This window comes from Sus scrofa, chromosome 15 (genome assembly GCF_054392235.1).
Source record: "Sus scrofa isolate SSC_HxYL_T2T_F1_AM1 chromosome 15, Sscrofa_HxYL_maternal_Yorkshire_Landrace_v2.0, whole genome shotgun sequence".
Taxonomy (NCBI): Eukaryota; Metazoa; Chordata; class Mammalia; order Artiodactyla; family Suidae; genus Sus; species Sus scrofa.
The window spans coordinates 14,599,886-14,620,663 of record NC_139397.1 but is presented as its reverse complement, the minus strand read 5'-3'; the positions used below and the strand labels follow the sequence as shown (position 1 = coordinate 14,620,663).

At 37.9% G+C, this 20,778-nt stretch overlaps 1 protein-coding gene across 50 annotated transcripts in view; it reads right to left on the bottom strand.

Annotated features, from left to right (window-relative positions):
- The window catches only part of NEB (nebulin), a 216,065-nt gene that overhangs the window by 158,464 nt on the left and 36,823 nt on the right, over window positions 1–20,778 (bottom strand). For all 50 annotated transcript variants that reach the window (XM_084998589.1, XM_084998593.1, XM_084998592.1 and 47 more), the window contains exons 26-36: window positions 20,399–20,506; window positions 20,200–20,313; window positions 13,427–13,624; window positions 11,088–11,195; window positions 9,024–9,122; window positions 7,835–7,939; window positions 7,641–7,748; window positions 5,846–6,157; window positions 5,547–5,753; window positions 2,610–2,714; window positions 979–1,086 (exon numbers count right to left, since the gene is read on the bottom strand). In XM_084998589.1, coding sequence (XP_084854715.1) covers window positions 979–1,086; window positions 2,610–2,714; window positions 5,547–5,753; window positions 5,846–6,157; window positions 7,641–7,748; window positions 7,835–7,939; window positions 9,024–9,122; window positions 11,088–11,195; window positions 13,427–13,624; window positions 20,200–20,313; window positions 20,399–20,506 — 1,572 coding nt within the window. The remainder of the gene's footprint in view (window positions 1–978; window positions 1,087–2,609; window positions 2,715–5,546; window positions 5,754–5,845; window positions 6,158–7,640; window positions 7,749–7,834; window positions 7,940–9,023; window positions 9,123–11,087; window positions 11,196–13,426; window positions 13,625–20,199; window positions 20,314–20,398; window positions 20,507–20,778) is intronic.

Here is a 20,778-nt window from a genome sequence, read left to right as displayed (position 1 = left end):
TTTTTTTAGGGCTACACCGAAAGCATATGGAGGTTCTCAGGCTAGGGGTCCAATTGGAGCTGTAGCTGCTGGCCTACACCACAGCCACAGCAACATGGGATCCAAGCCACGTCTACGACCTACACCACAGCTCACGGCAATGCTGGATCCTTAACCCACTGAGCGAGGCCAGGGATCGAACCTGCAACCTCATGGTTCCTAGTCAGATTAATTTCTGCTGCGCCATGATGGGAACTCCAGTGTCATATTTTAGACTCTTACTTTCTCCTTATCTAGAAATGCATTTCATAATGATGGGAACACCTTCGAGGAACACATTTTCAGTATCTTCGCTACATGGCAGGCTGTCAAATTTTTACACCCCTGTTTTCCACCCGGTCTGTACACGTGGTTTCTTTCTTCTCTTTTCTCAAACCAAGATTGTGGCCCCTAGAATAGTATGTGACAGTGAAATCTATAGGGTACAGGTGCTTTGGAAAAGTTTTGATGGGAAGAAGTAAGTATTAGTGTATAGTTTTTCTCTTACAGATGAAATGTTCATCAGTTTACATAAATCAAAATCACATTCTAGAAAATTGGGCTTTTACCCATTTGGTTTACAAAATCTGTTCATTTTATATAACATCTTTTCAATCTTCTTAATACAATTATAATGCAGGCAGTCATCTGACTAACATGTTGGGGTCAGTCAGGGTATTCTCCCTGAAATAATCGTGGGCTGTCGGGGAAGATAATTTGGGCTATAAATCAGGGGAGAAAGCCACTGTCAGAGTTATGACAGCTCTACCAAGTGGGGTCAACTGAAAAGAATCACAAAATGTTGAAAAAGTGACAGGTTTTCAAAATGACATTTTGTGGAGAATTTCAAAGTCATCAGTTCAATGTATTGTTTTCAACGTGGTGTCATTTTAACAAGCACCCATCTGATTACTTTTTAAAGCAGCAATCACTCAGATTTCACCTAAAATTTTTACTCACATCACTGGCGATGTTTCTTGATGCTTTGGCAGCAGTGATGGGTATGGCATCACCCAGCACGTTGTTGCCCTTGGCGATTAAATCATGCCAGTCCCGTTTATAACAGACCTGGGATGGAAAAGGAAGCAGGAGGTCAGCATGCTGTGGTCATCAGCCAAAGCGATTCCTCAACAGCTGGGATTGTTTTGTTCTTTCCCAGATATAAGCTTGAAAAGTCTCCTAGAGTACACACTGTTTTGAGAAGTCATGTTAACTGTAAATCAACCATACTTCAATTTAAAAAGTCACATTAGCAAAATGGCACAGTTGATGAAGCATAAAATTATTAGACCCTGTACTAATTATTCACCCAAGCCTAGTTTGGGCACATACTGAAGATGGGTATTGAGAAAGTGGAGGGGATCCAGAGAAGAGTCAAAAAGTTTCCAGAACCATGGTAAGCGAGGCCCAACTGAAGAAAACGAAGCTGTTCAATCTTATGAAAGGAAGGTCCAGGGACAACCTGGAGGTCAGGTTAGACCCTCCATGCTTGTTGGTTTGTTGTGGTTGTTATTGTGAGGCTTAAGTATTTTAATCCACATAAAACCCTTAGAGCACAGTGTCTGCCACAGTAAACACATTGTAAATATGAGCTATTTCCTCACAACTTTAATCATCTAATGCTATTTCTAGCTTGACTGGTAATATTACTGCATTTGCCTGTATGTACTTGTAGGGGACACCACTGTTTGCCCACTAAGTCTCTATCACCCTTTCTTATTGCTTTTTGTAATCCACCTCTGTGGAGACAAATGCTTAGACAAAGTAAACTTGTCAGTTCAGTGGCAAGTCTGGAAGAAATCTAAGCCAGTCATGGTAGTTCCATTCTCCGTGGTTTAAAGACAGGCATGTGATGGGCCAACAGGGGAGATATGCTGGAGAACTAAATTCCTTTCTTCCTCCTTCGTCACCTCCCTCTTCTCCCTCTTCCTCATTTTTATTTTCTTTTCCTTCCTCCCCTTCTCTTTTTCTGTCTTTTTTAAAATTAAAATATAGTTGATTTACAATATTGTGCCAATTTCTGCTATACAGCAAAGGGAGCCAATCATATATATATACACACACACACACACACACATATGCATGTACATATGTGTGTGTGTATGTACATATATATTCCCTTTATTATATTATCTTCTGTCATGCTCTATCCCAAGAGATTATATATAGTTCCTTGAGCTGTATAGCAGGACCCTCATTGCTTATCCATTCTAAATGTGATAGTTTGCATCTACTAACCCCAAATTCCCAGTTCATCCCACTCCCTAAGTTTGCTGTTTCTTTAAAAAAAAAAAAAAAAAGGAATTTCATTTATTCTTATTTTTCTGGAGGATAAAAACTTCCTCCATGTGTAAAACTAGGAAAACTAGAGGAACAGCTGTTGAGCTCTACACAAAAAGGAATGCTACACCCTTTAGAGTTGTCCTGCACTTGAAGAGCCTGACATAAAAGGTACAGAACATCCTTATAGGACATGTCCTGATGGGGGCTGTGTGGAAATTGACCTAAATTGTCAAGGCCCATCATACTCTAAAATTCTATTATTTTATCTTCAGGTCTGAATTTCACACCCCATTAAAAGCCCTACTTACATCACTTATATTGTAAGCATTGCACTTGGCCTGGAGAAATTGAGGAAGATCAGGACCCATTGTATATTTATGTTTCACATCTTCTCCTTTAGCTTTGTATAAGATCTGCAACAGAGTCACAAAAATAAAATGCATTACAGATGGTAGAAAAAAGAAAATACGTTAATCACAACAATTAAAGGAGTTATTCCTAGCACAATCTCCCACTGTTTCTATTATTTAAAATTATCAAAGGCATCTTCTATTTTAAGAAACTCAAGAATCTCATCATCTTAAGGAAGACCCAACAATGCTGTATTAAAATAGAAAAAAAAAACCCTTAAGAGAAATCTTTGCTTGCCAGAAATGAATAAAAAAATGAATTCAACTGTGAAACTCTAACATAAATAACATAATTCACCAAAGCCAGAAAAGTTCATTTTTTGTTTGTAGGGTTAATAATTCTTAAAGTCTTGGGGCTTTTTGTTTATTTGTTTGTTTATTTTTAGAGAGAAAATGGTAGTTAGAATGAGCCTTTTAATTCTGCTAAAAGTTTTCCAATTACAAATGTATCAATAAAAGCACACAATAATTTCCTCATAATATAAAGGTGCATCTGTGAAAATCCAGCATATCCAAAAGGATTACCACTTCATATTTACCCATTTTGTCATTTTAAAGATGTGAAAGGCATCAAAGTGCATAATGTAGAAATCATATTATATCCTCTTCTTGCTAAGGAAATTGCTTAATTTTTTTCTTTTTATTTTTTTAGGGCTGCACCTGAGGCATATGGAAGTTCCAGGGCTAGGGGTCAAACTGGAGCTACAGCTGCCGGCCTACACCACCTGCCACAGCAACACCAGATCCAAGCCACATCTTTGACCTACACCACAGCTCACGGCAATGCCAGATCCTTAACCCGCTGAGTAAGGCCAGGGATCAAACCCGCACCCTCAAAGATATTAGATTCATTACCACTGAGCCACGATGGACTCCCAAAATTGCTTATTTTCTGACACTAAAACAGAATTGGAATTCCAAGTAGATTTTTAATCTCACGGTTGTCATGTATCACATATACCTCCATTTCCTAGGTATGTCTTCATGGAATGTCATATGTAAACTGATGGGTATGTATCACCAGTGAAATCTGAAATGGCTGATATCTAAATGAATCCCCAGTTACCAGATAATTGCCTCTAGGAATCCAAGTGTTATCTTCACTGCCTCACTGCCTTTAGAAACCATATCTAAGCATTCACAGAATTTCCTTAGTGTTACCTTCTACACATCTCCTTTTCCACTGCCATTGCCTGAGTTAGGTCCGAATAAGGCTTAACTTATGTGTGGAATTTCCCTAACAGCTCTCTAATTTGTCTTCTTGCCTCCAAATCTCTCCCCACATCAACATATTCTCTGCACTTTTTGCCAGTTATCTTTTAAAACACAGACCTGATAATGCAATTCTGTGGATTAAAAATCGTCAGTACTTCCCATTACCTACACCTTAGCATCCAGACTATAAATGGGCATGCAAGACCCTCGACGGGCAGGTTACAACACTTTACCCTTCACTGTCCTTCCATTCATGACTTCTTGACTGTCATATGTTTTTCCTTTTGCCAGGAATGAAGCCTTCCCTTATTTGCTGGGGAAGCCCTGGCAGGCAGTCATTTACTCCCCTTGTACTTAACACAGGGGTCTCCTGTAGCATTCACTTCTCCATATGGCGATGCTGTTTCTATTCATGCCTTTGTCTCATGCCCATGTCCTTTACCTTTGTTTCATCCTGTATCCCACTCATTCTCATATGTTTCATCTTTATACCATCAGCACATAATACAGTCCCTGGCACATGAAAGGTGTTCAAAAGCAGTCATTCAATGAATTAATGAATGACTGCTTTTGATGTCCCTTGAACTCTTCTACCAAATTTTCCTTCAGCTCTGTCTTTAGCCAGAACACACACACTACTCATGGGCAAAGAGGCAAACAATATACTAATCTCCATCAAGACATAAGTAAAGTCTCTATAATAACTGTATATGAGGAATTCTGAGGAGCAAAATCATCTAGCCATGTGGATTATTTCTTTGTATTCATATTTTATATCTGAAAAGCAAATATGAGCAACTGAATATAGAATTGAATGTAATGAGTTTGCCACAATAATGTGTCTGGGATTTAAGCTTAAGCTTTTTTGTTTGTGTGTGCATTGTGTGCATAGTACTAGGGTAGAACTTTATTGCACTGTGTCAAATAATTTCTCCAATAAAACAGTATTTCCAAGCAGTTAAAAACAAAGACATTTTTGGAGCTCTCGCTATGGCACAACAGGATGGGCAGCATCTTGGGAGCACTAGGACGAGGGTTCAATCCCTTCCCTGACAGAGTGGTGTTGCCACAACTGCAGCTTAGTTCTCAGCTGCAGCTCGGATCTGATCCTTGGCCCAGGAGCTGCATATGCCATGGTGTGGCCAAAAATAAATAAATAAATAAAGACATTATTAATAGGAAGGTAAAAAGCAAGATAGAAGAAAAAGAAAATGTTAGAGACCAAACTAAAAATAATTGCAATTATTATTTTTAAATGAAATAAATTTTTTTTTTGGCTTTTTAGGGCCGCACCCACAGTATATGGAGGTTCTCAGGCTAGGGATCAAATAAGAGATGTAGCTGCCAGCCTACACTACAGCCACAGCAACACCGGATCCAAGCCACATCTACAACCTACACCCCAGCTCACAGCAATGCCAGATCCCTGACCCACTGAGCGAGGCCAGGGATCGAACCCACATCCTCATGGAGACTAATCAGATTCATTTCTGCAGCACCACAACAGGAACTCCAAATAATTTTAAAAGGAGAAAATATTGGCTCAGAGAATAAAAATAGTGACTTGAGTTTTGAAAGCCACCCCCCATCCTTTTGCACCCTCTGTTTTGTTGTACTCACATCACTGACTTGCCGTGTGTTCTGTTTTGCCTGGACCATAACTGGGGAGTCCACGATGCTGGTAAATTTGAGGGTATCTGGATGTTGCCTGTACTTCTTTTCATTCAGGGCATCACCTGCCTTTTTAACTTTTTCTACCTCCAGACTGCCAAGAGGTATCCAGCCGATGCCTTTCATCCAGGTGTTATAGTCTTCCTTATAGGCGTTCTGCAGCCAAAGGGGGAAGAGAAGAATGAGTGCCCAGGCAGTGGCTTCTCGCATACAGGTTCTCACGCACCTGAGAGGTAAATGTCACTTACATCGCTCTGTATGTGCATCATGTTTTTAGACAACTCCAGGTCCATGGCATCAGGCAGGTAGGTATAATGATGGAGCGAATGCCTATAGTTGACATTGCTGGCAACATCCTGAGCTTTCTTAGCTGCCACAACATTGAACATATCATGGGGTGTGTTGTATTTTGTCTTTGTCTTTTCATAGTCTTTCTTATACTCGCGGTCTGATTGGATCTTGGCCACATTCATATAATGAACCAGTTTAGGGTCATCTTGGAGACTTTGGAAGCCAACCATTTTCCCTTTGGCTTTTTCATAATCTTTTTTGTATTGAACCTATTGGAAACAAAGGTGGGCATGTTTTTTAATGTAGTTGTGAAGATTTTATTTAACAATGAGACCACAATTTGAAGCAACTGAACTTCCCACAAATTATTTTGCTTGTGTACATGAGAGATTCGCTTGTGTATATTTGAAATGTAGCCTGATAAAACTGAAATGTTGTTTAGAGCCCATTTGGTTGTCTGTGGTTGCTTCTGCCACCCAAGAGATGTTGGGGTCGTGATGTTACTATAATTCATGTCAATGACAAAGTAAAATAAGTTCCTTACCACTTAGTGATAGAGACCAACGAAAAGATAAGTATTTCACAATCTTTACCAATTGTCCTGTGCTTCTAAAGCCGAGTAGCTGGCTATTTTATTAGCCGTAGTAGTGGTGATACAGTGGCATAATGACATACCATTAGTCTTTGTATGAGTCTTTGTATGTTCAAAAGGAGAACCAGAAGCAGTAGCGTGTAACTCTACCTCGCTCTGAATAATAAAGTGGGGAAACTGAGCTTCCTTGGAGGATCTGAGAAGAAGTCCAGGAAACTGAGAAGCAGAGGTGTGAGGGAAGGTTTGTGTGTGTGTCGGGGTAGGGTGGCTGGAGGAGAGCACCCACAGACAAAGGGGATCAGTGAGAACAGGGCTTCTGGGACACAGACATTCAGTATTCAACTCTAACATATTTACATTCTTGCAATGTCAAACTCATTTCAAACCAACAGTAAAGGTGTGCTGGGGATTTGGAGGGAAATCAGAAGGAAGGGGCTGTACTCCATCTCTGGACCATGTAGAGCAGAAAGAGAAGTAAATCCAGGTGGGGGAGAGCCAAGGTGAGTCAGAGCAAAACCAACATGTGCAAACCAGGAGCCAGAGGTGGTCAGAAAAACAGAAAACTTAGAGACCTGCAGCAATCATGGGAAGGGCCTCCAATTCCTGTAGGACAGCTTGGGGAGGAGTGGGGGGATTGAGTCTCTTTTATTTAAATCTCAAAGAGCAAAGTGACTTCAATTCACTCTGAGTTGAAGTAAAACAGGAAAAGAAACAAAAATCTTAACTTTAATGGAACCTAATGTAATTATCTGGGGCTCTGACACCAAGCCCATTTATCAGTCGGAGGAAGCAATGAAGTAAAAAGAGAGGTAAGGGGAAGAGGGAATTCATGGAATTAAGCAAGTTTTGAGATAAAAGTTTACTGTCAGAAGGTCATTATGACTTAAATAGCAAGAAACTTTTTTTTTTGTAGAGGAATAGGGTGAATTTGTGCAGAAATATAGATGAGAATTGTAAATGAGGGGGCTTGATTAGAACAGATCAATAAAGGTTATACAAATCCTTATCCCCAAGAGAATTTCAGATCTGTTTAGGCAACTTTCCTTTCAAAATAATTTCAGCCTGGCTTGCTTCCCGTCAAGGACAAGCAGAGGTGGTGACTTGTATAACAAGCCCACACCCCCACAGGTCACACACAGGCGACCACCAGCTTGACTTACGTCACTTGCCGCCTGCCTGGCAGCTTTGGCAGCTTTGATAGGAATTGCATCGGTTCTCAGGTCATATCCCTTCTTGCTCAGATCTTTCAAGTCTGCTTTGTACATACTCTGAAAGAAAAATGTTATTCGAAGTTAACTGAGCCTGCACATAGAAAAGGCTAACCCTCAATGAGCAGCCGAGCCCCCACACACACCTCACTGATATTGTAGGCATTCACTTTCGCCTGAATGAATTGGGGCAGGTCCGCCGGCAGGCTGTACTTGTGGATAATTTCCTCTCCTTTGGCTTTGTAGGCAATCTGAAAGAGAAAAAAAAGTGTATAAACAAACAAACAAAGAAGTAGGGAAAAGTGTTTAACTGCACGGCACAGGAGAACAATTTCAGAGCAGATGACAACACACAGAGGGTTCTGCTTTTTTTTTTTTTTTTTTAATGAAAGACACTCTCTGTGCCATCTCCATAGCCAACTGAACATATCTGTAGGCAGTTAATATTTTGTTTTTTGTTTTTGTCTTTTGTCTTTTTTAGGGCCATATACATGCAGCATATGGAGGTTCCCAGGCTAGAGGTCTACTCAGAGCTACAGCTACAGGCCTATGCCACAGCCACAACAACTTGGGATCTGAGCCAGGACTGTGACCTACACCACAACTCACAGCAATGCTGGATCCTTAACCCACTGAGCAAGGCCAGGGATTGAACCCATGTCCTCATGGATCCTAGTTGTTTTCACTAACCACTGAGCCATGATGGGAACTCCAGAATTTAAGGTTTTTTATGAAGTTGCTCAAGGTCTCATCTTAGCACTGGTTCAGCCTTGGCAAAGTTCCTTGGTATGAATTAATAACCTCTGGACTTAGGTAGTGGGCCCTACCTAAGAGCCCAGGGAGGTGACATGGACAGTGGTGTCCTACAGACACTTTCCTGAGCATAGGAAACATTAATAGTGTAGAACCAACCAACTACCTATATTATACTTTGTATGCAAAGAAAGAGACTTAGGGTAGTTTTTGCTAAACACCATTTCTGCCTTAGCTCTGACTTAAAATAGAACCCCTCCATATGATGTAGTACCTATATTCACTTTCCTGATCTTTCCTAGAAACAGGTTTGTGTTTCTGATCACCATGAGAAGCCCCTCTTACCTTTTCCTTGGAAAGAAATATCCAATCACTGAAAGGTCAGTCAAAACAATATACAGAATCCTCTAAAGACATGAATGAGGGGTGCTTTTTTAATGAAAAGCTTGGAAATTATACAGTTGCTCATATAACTGAGTCTCTTTAGATTGCATAATAAGTACAGGTTATCATTACATCTGGAATACAAATGTATTTGTGTTAGTTAACATTTATTAAAACACAGAGAGAATTCACACTTACATCACTCCTCTGGGCCTGGTTAATTTTTGATTGTACTATAATCGGAGCATCTTCAATTGAAGTAAACTTGAGAGTTTCTGGATGTTGGCGATATTTTTTCTGTTTCATGAATTAAAAAGAAAAAATATTACTTTCACTGAAGGCTAATATATCAAAATCCTATACATTTATTTGGGAGGGACAGGAACTTTTCCTGATTTTAAAATGTAAAGATACTAGATTCTTTGTTGGCTTTGGGGAAAAAAATGAATACAATACAAAAGCCAGCATTTTAAAAAACTGTTTTAATTTTGAATTGTTTGGGTCTGTACAGACCAATATAACTTATAGGAATTGGACTTTAATCTCTTAATTTCTTTCTTTTTAGGGCTACAGGTGCGGCATATAGAAGTTCCCAGGAGGCTAGGGGTCAAATTAGAGCTACAGCTACCAGCCTACACTACAGCCACAGCAACACAGGATCTGAGCTGCATCTGCGACCTACACCACAGCTCACGGCAACACCAGATCCTTGACCCACTGAGCCAGACCAGGGATCAAACCTTCATCCTCATGGATACTAGTCAGATTATTTTCTGCTGCACCACAGTGAGAACTCCCTTAATTTCTTACTTATGATGTGAAAGAGGGCACTGTCAGCTCAGCAGAATCTTGAAATATCAGAAAGTTTTCTGAAGGATTAACAGAAAAGCATGCAAGGACATTTGGAGTATATTTGCATGATACTAACAAGCTCCCAGGGATGTCATTTTCCCTGCCATTCCATCAGCAGCTGAAGTTCTCTCATTGAGGGAGGAGAAATTGAGCATCTAGGGCAATAGCTATGGATTATTAATAAGAAAGGGAAGACCTGTGCTTTGCAAGCCTTAATGGGGTTAGTACATAAGTTATCACTAAAGTGCTGAGGAGGCTCAAGAGAGGAGACATTGGAAAGATGTCTCAATTTGGAGCTGGCAATGTCTAGCTACCCTTATTCCTATATTTTTCTCTTGGTTCTCTTCCTTTGTGCCTATTATACATCTCACTTTTGTGTTTATAGTTACAGCCTTCTTTCAACTTCAGACTTCTGAAAACCACAACCCAGAAGAACTTTTTCTCAAGGAACTCTAGTAGATAAAGTGGTTTTCACCACAAACAAACAAAGGCACAAAACAACAGGAACAGGAAAAACATAGGTATGGAAGACAGCCCTCACTTAGCACCCCTGACCCTTTTTTATGTTGTCAAACTTCCTGGATGATGGATTCACCTGACAGCAGTAGGAAGGTTCAGCTGTTGTCAGAGAAGGGACTGCTTTAAGAGTCCCAAGATCACCACTGTTTTTTTCCTAGACTGAATAATAACTTATATACTACTTCAAAGTTATCAAGAATATAGTATAGGGTATAATAATACTTCAAAGAAAATTTCTATACTAGTCATTACATGCATAATTCCCAATCACCGAGTTTTTGAAAAAATCCACAGGCCCATCCACTATACATCAAAATGTACAGCCATGCAAAAGAATAGTACTCACTAGTAAAAGGAACATATTACAGACACATGTACAGATGGGGATGAACCTCAAAAACATTACGCTTAGTGAAAGAGTCCTGATAGAAAAGAAATTTCTAGGAAAGACAAAATTAAGCAGGCATAAAGTAGATCAGTGGTTGCCTGGGGTTGAAAATGGGAGTGGGAATTCTTTGTGGAAATTTTTCAGGGTACTAGCAGCATCTTAAAATTCAATTCTGGGGATGGCTATACACCTACAGGAATTTTTTAAGTTTTTTTTAACTTGTACACCTCAAATATGTGAATTTTATGGTATGCAAATTATACCTCGATAAAGTTGTTAAAAATATTTCTATCATGAAATAGATACTCTAAAGGACTTTGGTGATGTCAAGAGGTATATGCTCATCTACCCAGATAATTCATGCACATGGTAAGTTTTCTTTTTGCTCAGCAACAAAACTAGAGAATAAAGCAGTAAAAGAGGCACTTCCCACGGTTTGGGGGCTTTAACAAAATGCATTTACAAATCTGTTTGTGTGACACACAGAAATATGATGGCTTTACCTCATTCAGAATGTCTGAAGCTCGCTTTGCCTTTTCCATTTCCAAGGACCCAAAAGGTATCCAGCCACAACCTTTCATCCAGCTGTTGTAGTCAGCTTTGTATTCAACCTAAAACACCAAGAGAAAGATTACATTTTTTTACTCAGCATCATTCTTATTTATAACACCATTAACATTTTACTCAACAGAATATATTTACAATTTCTGACCAGTTTCTTTGCTCCAGACATTAACGTTATTTTAAACATTTCCTTGATGAGAGATTTTTAGCAGCCCTTAGGTTTTGGGTGCTCTTTGTAGTTGGCATATGTTTTACTTCATCTTATTCCCAAAGTATGTGGAACTATAATTACAATCTGGAAAATGCTAAATTCAAAGCTATATTTCAAAGAACAAATGAAATTGTTACATCAGATCATCAAATGTTAAGATGTCTGCTCGCTAAAACTCTAAGTATTCTGTTTCTATGGTCAAATTAGGATGGAAGGCCACACAGAAGGTAGATAATTTTACTCATTTTCTGATTAGGTAAGACTTGATAGGAGTTATTTGTACTAACTGTTTACACATATTGCCCTTCATGTAAAACATTCAGCTTAGCAGTGTTTCTACACTGGCTAACAACACACTTTAAAAATAGTTGTATTCATTAATATGCTATAGAGAGCAATTATCAATCGGAATTGGTCCTATCTGGGGGAGTTACTTGATGCTGTTAAAATAATGAGCTACTCTTGTTGCCTGGCTATATGTGTAACCTAAAGCATATACTTTAGACACAAAATTTAAATCATTTTTCTTTAGTGTGGGCCTTTTAACTGGAATGAAAGATCAAGAAACCACTGCTTCCTAGCTTTGAGAATCATACAATCTCTTTGGGAGAAAGAAACATAGCAAAATGAAACAAATAATAATGCATAAAATAGAACTGTTAGTGATAAGAATGTAAAACTGTATAGCTACTTTGGAAAATAGTACAGTGGTTTCTCTAAAAATAAAAAATAGAGCTGCCATATCATCCAGCACATTTACTTCTGGGTATATTCTCATAAGAACAGATGAACAGGTACCAAGTGTGGTATATACCTGCAACTGAATATTATTCAGCCTCAAAAAGGAGGGAAATTGACACATACAACAATGTGGATGAATCTTGAGGACATTGTGCAAAGTGAAATTAAACCAGTCACAAAAAGGCAAACACTGTATGATTCCATTTAAATGAGGTCTTTAGAATAGTCCAACTCAGAGACAGAAAGCAAAGGAGTGGTTGACAGGGGCTGAGGGGAAGAGGAGATGGGGAGTTGTTTAATGGACACAGAGTTTCAGTTTTGCAAGATGAAAAAGATCTGGAGATCAGTTGCATAACAGTGTGAATGTAATTAACTGCTACTGAATTGTACACTTAAAATTGGCAAAGATGGCAAACTTTACATGTACTTTATCATTTTTGAAAAAACAGAATTGTTAGAATAACATGCTCAATTATGTAGCTCAGACAAATTAATTTGCCTCAAAAATTTTTTGTTTTTCTTTTTTTGGCCACACTTGCAGCATATGGAAGTTCCCAGACCAGGGATTGAATCTGAGCTGGAACTTCAACTTACACCACAGCTGCAGCAATGCTGGATCTTTTACCCACTGCACCAGGCCAGGGATGGAACCCGTGCTTCTACAGAGATACGCTAGCTCATTAACCTACCACACCACAGTGGGAACGTCTAAAAAGTTTTGATCAGCAGAAAAAAAAAAAAAATCCAACTATTATAAAAATGAATGCTATAAATAATATATTTTCAGACAAGGTAACAACCTATATAAAAATTATTGATAATGCTGAATGTGGTCATTATAAAGGGTATGCAGTCATAGCATCACAAGGATCATTTTCTTCCTTCCTTTTTTGGTCTTTTTAGGGCTGCACTTGCAGCATATGAAAGTTCCCAGGCTAGGGGTCAAATATGCACCATAGCCATAGCAACACGGAATCCAAGCCATGTCTGGGACCTACACCACAGCTTTATAGCAATGCCAGATCCCCACCCCACTGAGCGAGCAAGGCCAGAGATCAAACCCACATCTTCATGGATACTGGTCAGATTCATTTCCCGAGTCACAGTGGGAACCCCAAAGATCATTTTCCTGTTACATACTTGCCACACATAGAAGACAATACAGATACTTCTGAGAATTGCCAAAACTACTGCCTCTTTTATCTTGTTACCAAAATTAAATTTGCTATGAAAAAACCATTGGGATGCTCAGAGAATCGCTCTACTTAGAAAGGTTTTCCAGTTTCTACCTTAAAAAGAAGGAATAGAGAAAATCTGGTTACTCACATCGCTCTGCAGCGCATAAGCCTTCTTGGCGAGGTCCACGTTGATGCTATCAGGCGGGTAGCTATAGTTGTGTAAGAGGTGCTTATAGTCCACGTCGCTGGCAATTGCCTGAGATTTCTTAGCTTGAGTGACTTGGAGCATGTCAAGAGGTGCCGTGTAGATAGTTTTGGACTTTTCATAGTCTTTACGATATTCACGCTGGAAATAGGACATTACAATTTATTAGCACAAATCTTCAATGGCTTTCCAGAAAAGCAGAGAGATCACTCATAAACAATAAATATAAGTTAGAGAAATAGACCCATATATCAGATTAGTTATTTTTTCCTAAAATATGATCATATTTTCTTATCACTGACCCCTGTCCCCCAATCATCTATGGACAGACCTTCTCAAATCTTTTTTTAGATCAAAGAGAAACTGAGAGACATTAGGCATAAGTCACATCTTCTGCTTCAGCTAGCTATTATTTGATTTTAAAACAGTTTTTCAAAGATCAATAACAAGCGCCACTTCTACTAAGGTAATCTAACCTTTGAAGAGTTTTCCACTAAAGAAGTACTTTTTTAAATTGTCAAAAATTAGATGGTAATTATTTCATACTTCTGACTTTGTAAAATAACCACTTTATATAAATAGAGCTATACACTTGACTTCATGACTTTTCTAAAGTCACCTTTAAATGAAGAGTTACTCATTTTTCAACCTGACTCTACTTTTGACAATAGATAAGCCCCACTAAGAATCCCAGAGGTTTTTTCATATCAAATTTAATTTTGGTAACAATATAAAAGAGGCTTCAAATGGCAGCAGTTATAAGACCTCGCAGGAGAAAAGTTTTTAAAAGTGAGCCATTAAAGTAACTCTGGCCTTTATGCACAGTGTTCTCATAAACCAAATGTCCTGACTGGGCCTCAGAAGGCACTTTCATTGGCTGATTTTCTAGAATGCTAGACAGGGTGCTAATTAGGTCAGAATCCCAGCTTCATCACATCTGCTCACCAATTACATTGAGAGAGAGAAAAATTCTGACCCAGCACCTTTAGGAAAATTCTAAGCCCATTATTATCGCCCCATAATCACATCAGCGTAAGAACAGTGATCCAAGCTAGCAAGTATAGATGTACATTATAAATCTCCTGCAGAAATTCCTTTTCCAAATAATCCAGTCTCTTAGCATTTTTAGGGAATGTACTCTTCCTCCCAATATAGCGTGGGTAGTAGTCAATTTCATGGAATAAGTTTATCACTTAATTTACCACTTAAACACTTAAGTGATAAATTTATCACTTAAATAAATTTACGACAATTAAAATCTAGGCCCTGGTTTATGAAAACACAATATGGAAATCTTCAAATGGTATGCAATAACATTGAACAGTCTATTAAAAACAAACTGAGGAGTTCCCACTGTGGCAGAGCAGAAATGAATCCAACTAGAAACCATGAGGTTGTGGATTCGATCCCTGGCCTTGCTCAGTAGGTTAAGGATCTGGTGTTGCTGTGAGCTGTAGTATAGGTCACAGACACGGCTCGGATCTGGCATTGCTATGGCTATGGCATAGGTCACTGCTACAGCTCCGATTAGACCCCTAGTCTGGGAACCTCCATATGATGCAGGTACAGCTCTAAAAAGACAAAAAAAAAAAGAAAGAAACTGATAAAAGCAATGTTGCTACAGCAGTTGATGTATGGAAGTGTTTTTGACTAAACTATCTTGACTCTTTTGTTCATGCTCATATCAGCTCACACGTGCCTGCATATATAAAATGTTGTCAAAGATCCAAATGGCTTCTTTATTTTTAAATTGAGGTATAATTGATTTGCAATATTGCTTTCAGTTAGACAGCACAGTGATGCAATATTTTCACAGGTTATATGCCATTAAAAGTTATTACAAGACAATGGCTCTAATTCCCTGTGCTGTACAATATATTCTAATTACTTATCTATTTTATACACAATAGTTTTTACTTCTTAATCCTGCATCCCTACACAACTTTGTTTTCTGTATCTCTGTTTCTGTTTTGCTATGTACATTTGTTTCATTTTTTAGATTCCATATATAAGTCATATCATAACTGTATCTGCCTTTCTGGGTCTGACTTATTTTACTAAGCATAATCTTCTCTAGGTACATCCACATTTGCTGCAAATGGCAGAATTTCATACTTATTTATGGCTAAGTGATATTCCATTGTATATATGCACCATATCTTCTTTATTCATCTGTTGATGGACATTTAGGTTGCTTCCATATCTTGGCTATTGTAAATAATGCTGCTATGAACACATAAATGTATGTATCGTCTCGACTTAGTTTTCTTCTTTTCCGGATATATGCTCATGAATAGGATTGTTGGATCATATGGTAGCTTTATTTTTAGTTTTTTAAGGAGCCTTTATACTGTTTTCCCATAGTCACTGCACCAATTTATATTCCCACCAACAGTGTATGAGGGGTCCCTTTTCTCTACACCCTTGCCAACATTTGTTATTTGTAGACTTTTTGATGATGACGATTCCGACAGGTGTGAGGCAATATCTCATGATAGTTTTGATTTGCATTTCTGAAATAATTAGCAATGTTGAGGATATCTGCATGTGTCTGTTAGCCATCTGTACGCCGTCTTTGGGAAAATGTCTATTCAAGTCTTCTGCCCTTTTTTGATTGGGTTGATTGTTTTCTTGATACTGAAGCTATATGAACTGTTTATATATTTTGGATATTAATCCTCATCAGTTATATCATTTGCAAATATTTTCTATTTTATAAGTTGTCTTTTCATTTTGTCAACAATTTCCTTTGCTGTGCAAAAGCTTTTAAGTTTAATTAGGTCCCACCTGTTTACTTTTGCTTTTTTTTTGCCTTATGAGATAGGTCCAAAATAATATTGCTATGATTTACATTAAGGATTGTTCTATGTTCTCTTCTAGGAGTTTTATGGTTTCAGGTCTTACAGGTAGGTCTTTAGTCCATTTTGAGTTTATTTTTGTATGTAGTGTGAGGAAATGTTCTAACCTTTTTCTTTTATATGCAGCTGTCTAGTTTTCCCAGTGCCCTTATTGAAAATACTATCTTTTCTGCATTGCGTATTTTTGCCTCCTCTGTTGTAGACTAATTCACCAATGGTGTGTGGGTTTATTTCTGGGCTCTCTATTTTGTTCCATTGAGCTCTGTGTCTGTTTTTGTACCAGTGCCATGCTGTTTTGTAATATAGTCTGAAATCAGGGAGGGTGTTACCCCTCCAGCTTTCTTTTCAAGATTGCTTTGGCAATTCTGGGTCTTTGGTGGTTCTATATGTAATTTTAGGATTATTTGTTCTGTCAAAAATGCCATGGGTATTCTGATACAGATTGCATTAAATCTTGTAGGTTGCTTTGGGTAGTATGGCCATTTTAACAATATTAATTCTTCTAATTCAAGAGCATTGGATGTCTTCCTATTTCTTTACATCAACTTCAATTTCCTTCATCAAAGCTTTCTACTTTTAAGAGTACAGGTCTTTCAAGTCCTTGGTTAAGTTTATCCCTAGGTATTTTATTCTTCTTGATGCAATTTTAGGTGGTATTTTAAAAAATATTTTCTTATAGTTCATTATTAATATACATAAAAGCCAACAGATTTATGTATATTAATCTTATATCCTGAAATTTTACTAAATTCATGTATTAGTTCTAATAGTTTTTTGGGTGGGAGGCTTTGGGGCTTGCTATATAAAGTATTATGTCATCAATAAATAATGACAGTTTTACTTCTTCCCTTCCAATTTGGAAGCTTTTTGTTTTTCTTATTTAGTTGCTGTGGCTAGGAATTTCAATATTTAAATAGAAGTGACAAGAGTAGGCATCCTTATATTGTTCCTGAGTTTAGAGGAAAGGCTTTCACCTTTTCATTGTTGAATATGTTGTTAGCTGTGTGTTTGTCATAAATGGTCTTTAGTATGTTGAGATTTGTTCCCTCTATGCCTACTTTGATGAGAATTTTTATCATGAATGGATATTGAATTTGGTCAAATGCTTTTTCTATATCTGTTGAGATCATCATATGATTTTTATCCTTCCTTTTGTTAATGTGATGAATCATATTCATTGATTTACAAATATTGAACCACCCTGCCTCACTGGAATAAATCCAACCTCATCATGGCATATGATCCTTTTTATATACTGCTGGATTCAGTTTGTTAATATCTTGTTGAGGATTTTTGCATCAATACTCAAAGATATTGGTCTGTAATTTTTTTCTTTTTTTTAAGTGTCTTTTTTCTGGTTTTGATGTCAGGGTAATAGTGGCATCATAGAATGAATTTGAGAGTGTTCCCTATTCTTCAATTTTTTGGAATAGTTTGAGAAGGACAGGTATTATCTCTTTATATGCTTGGTAGAATTCACCTATAAAGTTGTCTGATTCTGGACTTTTGTTTGCCAGTTTTTTTAATGCATATTGAATTTCACTACTAGTTATGAGTCTGCTCAAACTGTCTGCTTCTTCTTGATTCCATTTTGGCAAGTAGTTTCCAGAAATTTGTGCATTTCTTCTAGGTTGTCCATTTGTTAGCATATTGTTTATAGTATTGCTATGATTTTTTGTATCTGTCATATTGGTTATTATTTCTCCTCCTTCATTTTTTATTTTGTTTCCTCTCTCTTTTCTTAGTGAGCCTGGCTCAAAGTTTATCAATTTTTAAAATCTTTTCAAAAGAAAAACAACAGTTCTGTTTCACTGATCTTTTCTATTGTCTCTATAAATTTGTATTTTATTTATTTCCTCTCTAATCTTTATTATTTCCTTCCTTCTGCTGACTTTGGGTTTTGTATATTCTCCCTTTTCTAATTCCTTTAGGTGTAGATTGGGTTATTTGAGATTTTTCTTGTTTCTTGAGGAAGGCCAGTATTGCTGTAAATGTCCCTCTTAGAACTTCTTTTGCTGTATTCCTTAGGTGTTGCAGTGTTGTCTTTCCATTTTCATCCGTCTTGAGGCATTTTCTGATTTCTTCTTTGATTTCTTCATTGACTCATTGGTTTTTTGGTACCATGGTGTTTAGTCCCAAATGGCATTTAAAAGATTCTTTCTAAAAGCTATGTATGTTTTATATCTGCAGCTTAGCATTTAGCCCAAATATTATGTGAGAATGACTCATCACTGACTATCTCTTTTGGTTGCCAACATCAATAAATTAACAAGTATTTATTGAGCACTTATTATGTACTTAGCATTTGAACAGTTTCTATGGTAGGGTAAAGACCAAAGATAAGCATACCTATGCTAATATTAAAGGGGAGCTATAACTTTCTTGAGAAGAGATAAGGAACTGGTGAACAAGATGGTATTACCTATGTGAGCACTCTATACTGGCTGAATATAAGCACATTGTATCTAACTCAGTGTGAACTTACTAGAGAAAGTTACTGGATAAGATGTTTAAAGTGTGATGTGACTATATAATAAATACAAAATGACTGTACAAATACTCTTCTCTTTTACCATGAAAAACTAATATTTGCAAGCTATGTTGAACATTCTTACCACTCTTAAGTGATTATCTAAACATTTAAAATACATTTATATTGCAATTCACAATAGTAGATATTTGTCTCTCTGTGGTAAGAATTTTCACTGGAAGATGATGGATGGCCACAATCCTTAGGGAACCCATGAATTCTCTGAAAGTCAGGAAAAAAGGCATGGGAAAAGAAAAGTCCACTTTTCTAAAGGGATGGTTCAAATCTTTTTTTTTTTTTTTTTTTTTTTTTTTGTCTTTTGTTGTTGTTGTTGTTGCTATTTCTTGGGCCGCTCCCGCGGCATATGGAGGTTCCCAGGCTAGGGGTTGAATCGGAGCTGTAGCCACCGGCCTACGCCAGAGCCACAGCAACGCGGGATCCGAGCCGCGTCTGCAACCTACACCACAGCTCACGGCAACGCCGGATCGTTAACCCACTGAGCAAGGGCAGGGACCGAACCCGCAACCTCATGGTTCCTAGTCGGATTCATTAACCACTGCGCCACGACAGGAACTCCCAAATCTTTTATCAGATTCTCAAAAGGGCCTATAATTAATGGAATATTTGTCTTAGACCTAGGCCAATCCTAACTACTAAAGTTGATAAAGAGTCATGCTAGCTATACTAAGATTTTTATCTGACTCATGATTTTCATTCAAAACATTTTTTTTTTTTTGTCTTTTTAGGGTTGCACCTCTGGCATATGCAAGTTCCCAGGCTAGGGGTTGAATCAGAGGTGCCTGCAGCTGCTGGCCTACAACACAGCCACAGCAATGTGAGATCTGAGCCTCGTCTATGACCTACACCACAACTCATGGCAACACTGGATCCTTAACCCACTGAGCGAGGCCAGAGATTGAACGCACATCCTCATGGATACTAGTCAGGTTCTTAACCCACTGAGCCACAATGGGATCTCCAAAAACATTTTTTAAATGATCATTTTAAAAGTTATTTTTCAATTAGGAATTTTTGAAAACATCTTGATGCTTTCCAAAGGTGTTGAGAATTATAGTCAATATTCGACTAAATATGAGCACCTAGGTTTTTCAAAGTGAAATGGAGATCAAGTACAAACATTCATTTCTCTCCTCAAACATGAGAGGTATAAGAACCTGAGGAGTTATTCTCCTTTAAAGTTCTCCTCAGCAGCTTGTTGTTGTGAGGCTGGGAGAGCTGACGGATGGGGAACCCTTGTACATCAAGTCCTCGGCCATGTTAACTGGATACAATCTTGAAAATAAGACAAAATTCACAGAAGCACTCACATCACTCTGGTTTTTGGCCGTCTTCAAAGAGTGCAACATTTTGGGATCATCGTTGATGCTGAGGGCTCCAATCATCTTCCCTTTGCTTTTCTCATAGTCTTTCTTGTACATCACCTGCAAAGACACCGCATGTGCCACATCCCACTCATCAGGAAGCATTGCTGAGGCCGCCCTGCCCAGGTGCCCATGCCATACTCACATCGCTGGTGTTCTTGGTGTTGGCTTTGGCTGCTAGCAGGGGAATGGCGTCCACCTTAATGTCAAACTTCTTAGCTTTGGTCTTCTCCCAGTCATGTTTATAAACATTCTGGACAAGGAAAAGTTCAACATAGGAATTGTAAGAACAACATCTAACATAGATTAACCCAGTAAAAATTTTAAAATAGCTTGAAAATTTGTATATAGAGATTTATTTCACTTTTAAATACTATATTTGCCAAATAACAGTATGGTTATTGACTTTTCTCTCATCTGGTTTCTCCCCTCCAAATACAAAATAAGTATAAAATACTCTTTCCAGTGTCCTGTGGATTTTCTCAAGACTTTGCTATCTTGATGTATAAAGAATAATAAAAATGA